The following is a 13889-nucleotide window of genomic DNA, read 5'->3' as shown; positions in this document are numbered from 1 at the left end:
CAAAAAAAAAAAAAAAAACAAATATGTAATTGTAAAGATCAAAGTGAACATGGGAGTGCAGAGGTGAGCTTCACAGGTATCAAGTGAATATTTAGGAATGAGTTAGGTCTGGAAGAAGGCAGAGAAATTTTATCCACCAAAATGAAACAATATTTTGAAAGCCCTAACACCTCCCCAAAGTCAGTCTATTTTGTTGATACTTAAAATTTCATCATTTCCCCATTTTGTTGTTTCCTGAAGTGAGGAGAGTGACATGCCCAGTAAACTCCCTTGCCCCCCTTATGCAAGAAAGGAAATCCTGACTTAAACACACAACCACAGAACAAGTTAATTTTCTTATCCCTTAGGGTTGAGCTTCCTAAAGCACAAAGTATTCATCCTTCAGGATTCATTTTCTTTGACTCTTAGCAACAAAATACTCTTGGACTCCGAAACTAAGGAGAGAGACAGAGAGGAGGAGGGAGTGAGAAAGAATGGACTCATCCAAATCAGCTGCATCAGAATGCACAGGTAAAAATGGCAACTATCCCTTTTCCGTCCTAGATTCTTTTTTGGAAAGAGATGGTAAATACACAGGGGACAGGACAATAGAAAATCATCCAGTAAAGAAAAAGAGGAGAGACAGAGCCAGAGCCAGAGCCAGAGAATTAAAGAGAGGAAAATAAAAGAGGATGTTTAGAAGACTAGATGTTATATTGGAAAGATTGCCAGAGATTGAGTTCAGGGAGAGCTACCAGACTAATGTTCATTGTCTCCCACTGAGCAACAAATAAAATGTGTATTGGGAAGGAGGGGGAGGGGAACTACTAGATCTTCAATGCTTTATCTGATTGATTTACAAAGGACTGAAAAGAGGAGAGCAGGAGAGAGAAACAGAGAATAGTGAGAGGGAGGAAGGAAGAGAGAAAGATGGGTAAAGATGGGGGGAGAATTTATGAGAGTTAGAAAGGAAGTACTGCACATCTGTCTGAGTTCATGAGTCAGAGTCTTAAAACTAGTATTGGATTACTTCAATGACTAAAACGGTGGTCCCCAGACCAACATCATCAGCATCTCATGGGAACTTTTGGTTCCATACTAGCTCAACTGAATTTTTTTATGTTTTCTTTTTAATTTATTTGATTTAAAGTGTTGGTTTAGTTGCTGGTATACAGAAAAGTGATTCAATTGTATACACATCTTTTACATCTTCTTTTCTATTATGGTTTATTACAGGATATTGAATATAGTTCCCAGTGCTTATATAGCAGGACCTTGTTTTTTTATCTATTTTATATATAGTAGTTTGCATCTGCTAATCCCCAAATCCTAAAATATCCCTCCCCTACCTCCTTTCTTCTTTGGTAACTCTAAATTTGTTGTCTATGTCTGTGGGTCTGTTACTGTTTTGAAAATAAGTTTATTTGCATCATATTTTAGATTCCACATATAAGCAATATCATATAATATTTGTCTTTGTCTGGCTTACTTCACTTAGTATGATAATCTCTAGGTCCATTGACTTTGCTGCAAATGGCATTTTTTCATCCTTTTTACAACTTAGTAGTATTCCACTGTGTGTGTATGTATACATATATATATGTGTGTGTGTGTGTGTGTGTGTGTGTGTGTGTGTGTATACACCCCATATCTTTATCTGTTCATCTATCAATGGACATTTAGGTTGCTTCCTGGTCTTGGCTATTGTAGATAGTTCTGCTGTGAACATTGGGGTGCATGTATCTATTTGAATTATAGTTTCTCTGGATGTATGCCAACTAGTGGGATTTCTAGATTATATGGCAACTCTATTTTTAGTTTTTTAAGAAACCTCCATACTGTTTTCCACAGTAGCTGCACTAACTTACATTTCCACCAACAGTATGGAAGGGTCCCCTTTTTTCCACACCCTCTATAGCATTTGTTATTTGTAGACTTTTAACGATGGCCATCCTGATAGGTGTGAGGTGGTACCTCATTGTAGTTTTGATTTACATTTCTCTAATAACTAGCATTGTTGAGGATCTTTTCATGTGCCTTTTGGCCATCTGCATGTCTTCTTTGAAGAAGACATTTTGGCCTCCTGCCCATTTTTAATTGGATTATTTGGTTTTTGATATTGAGTTGTATAAACTATTTGTATATTTTGGAAATTAAGCCCTGTCAGTCACATCATTCATAAATATTTTCTCCCATTCCATAGGGTTTTTGTTTTTTGTTTTTTGATTTTGTTTGTGGTTTCCTTTTTTGTGCAAAAACTTATAAGTTTGATTAGGTCCCATTTGCTTATTTTTGCTTTTATTACTATTGCCTTAGGAGACTGACCTAAGAAAGCATTGCTATAATTATGTCAGAGAATGTTTTACCTATGTTCTCTTTTAAGAGTTCTCTGGTGTAATGTCTTATACTTAGGTTTTTAAGCCATTTTGAGTTTATTTTTAATATGGTGTCAGGAAGTGTTCTAACTTTATTGACTTACATGTGGCTGTCCAGCTTTCCCAACACCCCTTGCTGAAGAGATTGTCTTTTTTCCATTGTGTATTCTTCCTTTGTAGAAGATTAATTGACAATAGGTGTATGGGTTTATTTCTTGGCTCTCTTTTCTGTTCCATTGATCCATAGGTCTGTTCTTGTGCCAATACTACACTGCTTTGATTACTGTAGCTTTGTAATATTGTCTGAAGTCTGGAAGAGTTATGTCTCCTGCTTTATTCATTTTCCTCAAGACTGCTTTGGCAATTCTGGGTCTTTTATGGCTTCATATAAATCTTAGGATTATTTGTTCTAGTTCTGTGAAAAATTTGTAATTTGGTAGGAATCACATTAAAGATTGATTTGGGTAGTATAGTCATTTTAGCAATATTAATTCTTCCAATCCAAGGGCATGGAATATTTTTCCATTTCTTTGAATCATCTTCAATTTCCTTTATTAATGTTTGGTAGTTCTCAGCATACAAATCTTTCACTTCCTTAGTGAGATTTATTCCTAAATATTTTATTTTTTGATGTGATTTTAAAAGGAATTGTTTGTTTACCATCCCTTTCTGATATTTCATTATTGGTATAAAGAAATGAAACTGATTTCTCTATTTCTATTTTCTATGCAACTGCATGCTGCTATCTTGATGAATTTGTTTATCAGTTCAAGTAGTTTTTGTGCAGAGTCCTTTTGGTTCTCTATATAGAGTTATCATATCATCTGCATATAATGATAATTTTACCTCTTCCCTACCAACTTGAATACCTTTTATTTCTTTTTCTTGCTGTGGCTAGGACTTCCAGTACTATGTTGAAGAGAAGTGGTGAGAGTAAGCATCCTCATCTTGTTACAGATTTTAACAAGAAGGGTTTCAGCTTTTCACTTTCAAGTATTATGTTGGCTGTGGGTTTGTCATAAATGGCTTTTATTATGTCAACATATGCTCTCCTTGTACCCACTTTGGTAAGAGTTCTTTCTTTCTTTTTTTTTTTTTTTTTTTTTTTTGTCTTTTTGCTATTTCTTTGGGCTGCTTCCGCGGCATATGGAGGTTCCCAGGCTAGGGGTCTAATCAGAGCTGTAGCCACCGGCCTACGCCAGAGCCACAGCAACACAGGATCTGAGCCGCGTCTGCAACCTACACCACAGCTCACGGCAACGCCGGATCGTTAACCCACTGAGCAAGCGCAGGGACCGAACCTGCAACCTCATGGTTCTTAGTCGGATTCGTTAACCACTGCACCACGAAGGGAACTCCTTTTTTTTTTTTTTTTTTTTTTTTTTGGTAAGAGTTCTTTCATCATGAATGGATTTTTTTTTTTTTTTTGTCTTTTGTCTTTTTAGGGCTGCACCCACGGCATATGGAGGTTCCCAGGTTCGGGGTTGAATTGGAGCTACAGCCACTGGCCTACACCACAGCCATAGCAACGCCAGATCGGAGCCACATCTGTGACTTACACCATAGCTCACGGCAATGCCGGATCATTAACCCACTCAGCGAGGTCAGGGATTGAACCCGCGACCCCATGGTTCCTAGTCAGATTTGTTAAGCACTGAGCCATGATGGGGACTCAAGGTATTTTTTTAATGTTCTCTTTGATTTCATCATTAACCCATTGGTTTTTTGGTAGCATGTTGTTTAGTCTCCATGTAATCTTTTTATCCCCCCTCACTTCTCTTTCTGTGGTAGATTTCCAGTATCATGCCTTTGTGGTCAGATGTTTGATATAATTTCTATACTTTTAAATTTGTTGAGGTTAGTTTTGTGCCCTATTACATGGTCAATCCTAGAGAATGTTCCATGTGCACTTGAATGTGTATTCTGATCTTTTGGGATGTAATGTCCTCAAATATCAATTAAGTCTGACTGATCTGTTGTATTATTTAGGATCTCTGATGCTATCTGGAAAATATGTCACTGATGTCAGTGGGGTGTTAAAATCTCCTAATATCCCATCACAGTGACTTATGTGAGCATACAGACACAAGGCTGCTATGCTAGGGCCATTAACAGTGGAGATTTTATGGCAGACCCAGGTTCTTCCATCCTGCATACAACTTCAAATGTGGCTCACACTACACTCCAGCCCCTCAGACTGTCTTTGCAGAAGCAACCCCAGTCTTCTCCCCAGCTCTGTCCACTGAAGCCCAAGTTTCAGCACCCAGCCCCTGCATGCACCTGTAGATGTGATCTCAGGCTGAGAAGTGCAGGGAGGAGGCAAGGACCATCTGTGCTGGACTCTCTGTTCTTCCTGCCACAGTCTTGTTGCTGCACTCTCCTCTGAGTCTCTGGAACTCCCTTCATGTCCCTGCTGATCTGGTGAAGGGGGCTCCATGGGGTGAGGGACCTTTCTTCTTTCACAGCTCCCCCCAGATTCTTATTTTTTCCTTTCATCCTACCTGGTTAGGAGGTGATCTTTCTTGCAATTTTTGTCATATGAGATCTCCTGCGTTCAGTAGACATTTTATGAGAATTGTTCCACATGTAATGTATTTTTGGATGTATTTGTGGGAGGAGGTGAGCCTTATGTCCTTCTAGTCCCCCATCTTGATCTGACCTCCTGAGATTTTAACTCTTGAGGCAAAACCCCATAATCTGTGTTTTAGCAAACCTTTCAAATGACTCTGATGCATGCTAAAGTCAGATATTTACTCAATATAGACAACGCAAGTGGAAGCAAATAGCAAAGTTGAATAGGAATTTCTTATATTTCTTTTGCATCTTCTTAGGAAAGCTTGACCGTGTCTGTGTCTTTCTTTCTGCAGAGAGAGAATGCTTCTCTTCCCAAGTGTTCTTAAGGACCATTACTGGGGTGTCCATCTTACTACTCAGTACCTGTTTTATCACCAGATGTGTTGGTGAGTTCTGAAGATCAAATTCAATCTCCCTGATGAATATGAAGAGTAAATCCTTCCTTACCACCTCTGGGTTCTCTTCTCCCACAAAGGGTATTTTTATTTCATTTTTGCCCTTATTTATCTTCAGGTTATTCCTCAAGCCAGAAACGCCAACTAGTACAAAATTCTTACCAAATTTCAGTGACCTGTGACACATTTTTCATGATACTCATCTTTATCTCCTCAGTGGCCCTGAGTCCTTCCTCCTGTACCCTTATAATTTGTGTAATCCTCTCCATGAGATCCTAACCAGAGGCAAAACCAATCACTTCTTGGAAGGAACTGTTGAGAGGTCAGACTTGGCAACAGAGAGAATGCAAACACATTTGTTTTCTTTGAGTCTTCAGGCCAGAAATAAAGTACATTTATTTTTATAAATCAGGAAAACCATGAAATGTGAATTCCTTCTTCTTTTTCTGAGTAAGTAAAGAAGCTCCTCTCCATTCTGTAGGAAAAGTAGATGAGAAGGAAACATCATAATTATTAGTTGTAATATTTACAAAATGATAAAAAGTATTTTTATAGATAGTAATTAACATTAACTACTGTCTCTTTCCTTACAGTGACATATCACATCTTTCAACGCTGTGATGAGAAAAAGTTCCAGGCACCTGATGATCTTATGGAGTTCTCCTGCGATAATGATGGATCAAGTACTACAGTCCTCAAATTTAAACACCTAAATTTACAAAGCAATATTTTCTGGCTTCTAGGTTGATTTGGGGATAAAGTAATTTGGTCCTGTTTTTCAAAAGCAAAATGCAAAATCTTTCCTGTATTGTAAGAAAATAATGAAGAATTGGTAAGAGGACAGAAATAAACTTTGGAGATGCAATTAATGTTGGGACAGGAAATCTTGGGGACATAACAGCAAATTTCTAGAATAAATTTGAGGTATGTGTCTAAAGAGTAAATCTAGAAATGAAAGATGTCATTCCCAGAAGTACACTTTTGTTTTCATTTGTCACCTGCTTCCAAAATGAGATGAAGGAGAAAAAAATGTTTACAGTAGGCAATTTGAAAATATCCCCAAAGTGTAATCCCTATATTCTTACATAGAGTCTTGATCCAAGTCTTAGCAAAATGCTACATGACACTAGAAAATTATGTCATTCTCTGGGCTATTATTTCCTCACCATTAAATTGACAAAAATTAGACTATTTATTTTCAAAAAACTTCAAAGGCTTAAATTCTATAATTCTAAGAACATTAACCCATCTGGACAACCAGTTTGGAGATTTTGTTGAGAGTACATTATTTGGGCAACATGAGATATGGTTGCTCAGCGGTCACTCAGAAAAAAATGTATAAATTTTCTCTGAACTTGGAAGTCTAGGAACAGATTATAGGGTTCCATGTTAATAGCATAACTGAGGAAGATTATATATGAGTGTATTTATTGGCACTAAAATCTAGAAAACAAGGATTGTGTCTCGAATGACAAGAAAATTGCTATTTGTGTTTGCTGACATAAGAACTACCTAAAGTCTTAGATAGTAAGATGTGGAGTATGAACAAGGGCTTCCAAGGCTTCTGACTGTAAATAATGAAATTTGGGGACCAGAGGAAGTTTTCTGATATCTTCCTCAGTTCATATGGGATGCTCACAGAAACTTCTCTCTTTCTAGATTCAGTCAAGAATTGCTGTCCATTGAACTGGATACATTTTCAATCTAGCTGCTACTTCTTCTCTACTAACGTCATGTCCTGGACTGCAAGTTTAAAAAACTGCTCAAGCATCGGAGCTCATCTGGTGGTTATCAACACGCAGGAGGAGCAGGTATTTGGGATACAGCTTCCTCCAGTGTCAATGAAACACCCCTCACAGGATCCATCCCTTTTTGCAAACAGGGATATAGTACTTGGCCCACAATTACTATTTGTTCAATGAATTTACTGAAATACATGTCATTCTTTCTATTTCTGTAAGTCAACACCAACCTTAATTTATTTCTGTCGCTAGAAGAAACATAAAAAAAAAAATTTCCCATAGCCAGTTCCTTTATTAATAAAGCAGGAAAAAAAGAGTGTTGGTATTTCATTTTAGAATGACCAGTATATTTGCAAACATGTCATATGAAAGAGGACAAGTAGAAATATTGGTCTATCACTTTTCAGCTATGATTTATAATGTTTTGTGCTACCAATAACACTAGATAAACTTTGAATGAGTTCTTGAGAACCTCCTTCTGTGTTGAAGGTTCTTTTTCATTGGTTTAATTTTACATTATGTGTGTTTTACCACAATAAACAAACCAGGAGATTATCCCCCATGATCTTAAAATTTTCATACCCATTTTTCTATCATCTCCAGTCCAGATCTGACTTTATCTCTTTTAATAATAATTACCTTCAGCAGTTGTTTAGAATTGGTGTAAGTGATTGCCTAATTTTTTTAAATTTTCTATTCTCTTTTCAAAAATATAATATCTAATTTCTAATATGATTAATTATATAAGCTAGTTGATGGGCTAAGCACTGAGTACTTTTGATATGTTTGATTTATTCCTGAAAAGGAATGAAACAAAAGAATTACCAGGAGCACTCTTCTTTGCCACAGTCCTATATATAACAAATGCACTAATCAAATATTTGACCTTATGCAATATGTCACTGGCACACAATTTAAATATGGATAACTCAGCATTGTGCACAATTTTAATCTGATCTCCTAGGTTTTTATGTGTATCTTCCACAGGAATTCCTTTTCCATGCAAAACCTAAGAGGAAAGAGTTTTATATCGGACTGACGGACCAGGTGATTGAGGGTCAGTGGAAATGGGTAGATGGTACCCCTTTCACAAAGTCTCTGAGGTAATTTTCTTCTTCTAGGAGAATTTTAACCCTAGCCTAAATCTCAAAGTTAGACCACTGTTGAGGGGAGTTCTCAGAAGCTCCTCTGTTCCAGAAGGTATATTCATGTCCATTCTTGATGATATTAGAGGCAAGAAGGGAAAGCGTTGATGTAGAAGAGAGAAAAAAGAAGCACGAGGATCTACTGGTCTTATTTCCTAGAACTACCTCAGATAAAGATGGAAATAGCAGATGACAACAAGAAGAGGCTTAGAATTAAACACTCATTCATTGAAAATGCAGGAGAGACAAAATGTGGAAATCAGAGTCTTATGCCCCCAAACTGTAGTAGATGAGACAAAAAACAGTGATTTGAGAAAGACAATAGATTCGTATGGAGTAAAAGTAGGATGTGCTGATCCTTTTTTTTTTTTTTTTTTTTTTTTTTTTGCCTTTTTGTCTTTTGTTGTTGTTGCTATTTCTTGGGCCACTCCCGCGGCATATGGAGGTTCCCAGGCTAGGGGTCGAATCAGAGCTGTAGCCACCGGCCTACGCCAGAGCCACAGCAACGCAGGATCCGAGCCGCGTCTGCAACCTACACCACAGCTCACGGCAACGCAGGATCTTTAACCCACTGAGCAAGGGCAGGGACCGAACCCGCAACCTCATGGTTCCTAGTCGGATTCGTTAACCACTGCGCCACGACGGGAACTCCTGATCCTTTAAACAGTTGTTTCATTATAGCACAGTGCAGCTAAATACAAAGTCCATTGAAGTGTACAGCTAAATACAAAGTCCATAGGATAAATGGAACCAAGCAGGATATGAGATATGAATGTGAAGGAAACAAATCCGTCAGGATAGCAATCCTTTCCATAATGCCTCATTCTGGGTCTAAAGCCCTAAGAGAACATAGCAGAACTGAAAGTCAAAGATCCAGCTCAACTTCCTAACTCACAGACTCTATAGCTTACAGAAGTGGTTTAGTTTTTCTGAAATTCCTTTTCTTCATCAATTAAGTGGAGATAATAATACCTGCCTCACAAAATTGTTGTGAAGTTAAATAACATAAAAGAAATTTGCCTGGGTTATAGGTCACTTTACTGCTTGTAAATGTCCCACGTCACTCTCTTTCAGCTTCTGGGATATAGGGGAGCCCAACAACATAGTTAGTGTGGAGGACTGTGCCACTATAAGAGACTCTTCAAACCCAAGGCAAAGTTGGAATGATGTGCCCTGTTTCTTCAATATGTTTCGGATTTGTGAAATGCCAGAAAGAAATATTTGAACAAAGAAAAAACCCCAGGATAGAAGGCACAACTTAAATGTATAAATGAAAAAGGAACAAGAGCATTGTAAGCGCAGCCACACAACTCTGAAAAGTGTGCATTGCACTTTATAAGGACGTCTTAAGTGTTTGTTGCTTTGATACAAATAAAAATAAGTCGTTTTGACTATTATAACTCATGATACTGACTGAAGTGCATTTTTCTCTATGTCAGTCTCAGGATTTCTCAGAATTTTTGTAGAAATGCTGTGAGAAGAAAAGAATGGTACATTTGTTTCATTGATGAGCCTTGATATGAAAATACAGGGACATAGAAGAAGTACCAAATCCAGCAAAGAGGATTTTGGAAAGTGCCTTGAACAATCTGAATTCAGGCTCTGTGTTAATTATTCTTCTTTCTAGTTAGTTCCTCAAAAGTCTGTCTTTTACCCTCCACCCAAGCACATATCCTCACTACGTTCTCCTGTATAATGAGTAGGAAATTTACTCAAGTCATGAAACTTATACCTGCCCACAAGACTAGAGTGGACTTTCTTGGCAAAGGCATTTACTGCAGCTTCTTTTTTTTTTTTTTTTGGCTTTTTGCTATTTCTTGGGCCGCTCCCACGGCATATGGAGGTTCCCAGGCTAGGGGTCCAATCGGAGCTGTAGCCACTGGCCTACACCACAGCCACAGCAACGCGGGATCCGAGCTGCGTCTGCAACCTACACCACAGCTCAAGGCAACGCCGGATCATCAACCCACTGAGCAGGAGCAGGGACCGAACCCACAACCTCATGGTTCCTAGTCGGATTCGTTAACCACTACGCCACGACGGGAACTCCCCTACTGCAGCTTCTTAAAAAGGCCATGCTAACCTTCATCTCCAAAGACACTGCCATCCAGTCTGCTCATCCCAGGAATTCCCTTTCCTCTCTATTTGCTTCCCTTGACTAATTGGATTGCACCCCAATTTGTATCTGTTCCCCAGCCAGAGCCAGGTTCCAATAGTCAAATTACGGTAAGAGAACAGTCAGCTTAACACTCTCCATTTATTGCAAAATATACTATCAATACTTATCAGGTTACTCAAGAATATGTAAATAATATGGCAGCTTTTATAACCATGGTTCTTGTACTCAGCCACCAGAAAGAGACTTTCAAAATCACACATTGGAATTAATGTGTAACCATTGAATGGAAAAATTCAACTGAGCAAGTGACTATATTAGCTTTCTTTATAAATATTTATGTCTCTTAGACATAAGTGACAATCTGTGGTTTTGAAATGCCTTTAAAACAAAAGTCATTCAACCTGAAAAGAATCCAATGAACACATATTCATCTTTCTTTCTAATTTCTTTCTTTATATCATAAATATCAATGAGGAAAAATTGAAAAACATGGAAATTTTTCTGTTTGTTGTTATTACACTTTAGATGACTATATCATTTAAATTTTATCTAAATATTGAAAGACATTAAAATATTAATGCATAGTATTCATGGTTTATTTATAATTTAATTTATACAACTAACTTTGACTTCAAAGTTTGGCAAGAAAAGAAATAATTGTTAAAGGTTTAGTGATTAGAGAAAAAAAATCATTGGAACATAAATTATTTACCTAGAAAATTCTTCTTTGAGAAATAGATAATCCAAATGAAACCATTTTAAAATATAGTATTTTATAAATAAGTCTACACAGATAGATGCAAAGGCACTGGAAAACCCAAAAAGTTACAAAAAATAAAGCATAATTAATCTTTCATATTCCCAAGAATATATTCCCCAAATAAACCACTATTTTGATTTAAATTATACTACTATTCGGGCTCCTAACATTTTTTAAAGACAAATCACTCTACTACATCTTGTAAAAGTGACACATATTTATTATTAAAAGTTCCTACAGAGCTCAACTGTACAAAAATGAAAGTGAAATAATCCATATCCCAAGTTGATATAGATAGATGATAGATGATAAATTAGATAGATGATAGATAGATAGATAGATAGATAGATAAGACTCATACAATGGATGATTCCTTTAAAGTAGTAAATTTAATTTTACTTGAATTTAATAAGTAAAAAATTGAGGCAAAATTAAATAATTAAACTTCAAGGATTTTATAGGCTTTATAGATTACCACAAAAAAATATTTCCTTAAAGGTGCCTAAAAGAAAAATTATAAGGAATCATGTAAAATATTCTTCTTGCTCTTCTATTTCTTCGTCTTCCCAAACCCTTTTCTCCTTCTCCTGGCTCAACAGTAAAGTCCTAAAATCATTCATGAGCTGGAGTAGCAAGGTAGCCTTTGCAAGTGCTGGTGTGTGTGCATGGGGGAGAGGGGTTTCACAAAGGGGTGCATGATTATGCCGCAGGGACTGAGGGGCCGAGCAAGGTGAACCTGTGTAAGGCAGAGGGTGGCAGCAGGAATGGCAGTCAGGGTGTCATAGCCCCAGTGGATTCAGGAGAGCAACCTGGTAGAGGGCAGACTGGCTGGAAGTGTCAAAACCTGAGCAAATATGAGGAGCACAGGGTGACTGAGCCCAAGTAGGGGAACCACCAAGTCACAGGTGGGTGAAGAGAGCCACATAGCCAAGCCCTAGCAGGTTGGCTTACAGGTCTTGCAACCAGTTTTATGGTTTTCCTCATAAAACTTGTATATTTGGTCACATTTATTCTTGTGTATCTTACAGTTGTACTGCTTTTGTAAGTACAGTGTTTAATATAAAATATGTTTTCTATATGTTTTAGGTATTACATAGGAATATTATTGGTCTTTGTATATTGATAATTTATTCAGAAACATTGCTGAACTCTTCTATTATTTTAACACTTTGGCAATAGATTCTCTTATATTTTCTATGTAGATTATATGTAGATGTTCTATTGTTTGTATACTGAGTTGCCCACTACTGTAGCCACTGCTCATTGAACACTAGTTTCAACTGAGATATGCTGGGAAGTGTAAAATACAGACCAGATATTCCAGGAATTCATCTGAAGGGAAAAAAGTAATATGTGTCGCTAACAATTTTATACAAATTGCATGGTAATAATATTTTATGTATTGCCTTGAATAAAATAAATTATTAGAACAGTAATTTACTTTTACTTTTTTATATGGTTACCGGAAAATTTTAAGTGTATATGGCTCATATTTTTGACTTGCATTATACTTCCTTTCAATAGTTCTGGTCTACAAATAACGACAGTTTGGGTTTTTTCCTTTCCAGTTCTCCTGATTGTACTAAGCTGGCTAGGCCTACTAACATATGGTTACACAGAAGCTGCTATAGTGAGCATCCCTGTTTCGTCCTTGATAATAAGGAAAACGCTTTATATGTGTCGATCCCTGGCCTCGCTCTGTGGGTTAAGGATCTGGCATTGCTGTGGCTGTGGCATAGGCCGGCAGCTTCGGCTCTGATTCAACCCCTAGCCTGGGAACCTTCATATGCCACAGGTGCTGCCCTAAAAAGACAAAAAGAAAGAAAGAAAATTGCTTGTATTTTTACTTGTTAAATGTTTTACATTAATTTCTTGGTTTTATTAAATGATGCTTATGTATCTCTTTCTAAATGTTATATGATTAACTACATCAATAAATTTCCATACTACCTACATTGTTTAAAAAACCAAAGTATTCTACAAGGGTTATAAGTAAACATAGCTATTTTCAGCCAACAGCTGATTCCCATGTCCAAGAGGCAACCACACTCAACTCTTCAGATGTTTCTTCTATTGAGCCCCATGTTCCCAATCGTATAGTTTCTATTTCTAATAGTTTCTGAATATGTTATAATAGAATGTTTTTTTTCAATTTTTAGGTAATTTGGTAATTATCAAATTAAAATAAGAATCTCCGTTTCACACACACACGTTACACAAAATTTTCATCCCTCTCTTATCACTATCTCCTAATTTTTTTAAATCAGTGTTTAACATTTACATTATTATAACTATGTAAATATTATTTCAGTTGAATCATGTACTATACCACGATTCCACCTCCCCTCCTAAACACGTTTTGCTTTTCATGTAGCTAATATTGGCATCATTTTTCATATCAATCAATTTTGTATGTGCTGATTAATAATTCACCCCTTAACTTTCCAGAAGTATACATCATGTCTCAGTGCATACAAATGTACTTTATTAGTCCCATATTTTCATGGAGAAAAGAAATCCTCTTGGAACTCTGTCTTCTTTTTCTGATCTGAACCAGCATTGCTCTCATGGTTGGTTTCACAGCCATTATTTTGTTGACTTTATTACATAAAGGAAATATTTTGTCATTTTAAGATTATTTCATATTGGAGTTCCTGTCATGGTGCAGTGGAAACGAATCTGACTAGCATCCATGAGGATGCAGGTTCGATCCCTAGCCTTGCTCAGTGGGTTAAGGATCTGGCATTGCTGTGAGCTGTGGTGTAGGCCAGCAGCTGCAGCTCCGATTTGACCCCTAGCC

The 13889-nt window shown here is 37.0% G+C and overlaps 1 protein-coding gene across 1 annotated transcript; it reads left to right on the top strand.

Moving 5' to 3' along the window:
* CLEC4E (C-type lectin domain family 4 member E) lies at nucleotides 280-9617 on the top strand. The gene is made up of 6 exons (XM_021092401.1): nucleotides 280-510; nucleotides 5222-5314; nucleotides 5917-6006; nucleotides 6983-7134; nucleotides 8053-8168; nucleotides 9285-9617. The coding sequence occupies exons 1-6, from the start codon at nucleotides 474-476 to the stop codon at nucleotides 9433-9435; spliced, it is 639 nt and encodes a 212-aa protein (XP_020948060.1). The 5' UTR covers nucleotides 280-473; the 3' UTR covers nucleotides 9436-9617.

This window comes from Sus scrofa, chromosome 5 (assembly GCF_000003025.6).
Source record: "Sus scrofa isolate TJ Tabasco breed Duroc chromosome 5, Sscrofa11.1, whole genome shotgun sequence".
NCBI lineage: Eukaryota > Metazoa > Chordata > Mammalia > Artiodactyla > Suidae > Sus > Sus scrofa.
The sequence above is the reverse complement of the archived record's forward strand: the minus strand, read 5'-3'. Positions and strand labels throughout refer to the sequence as shown.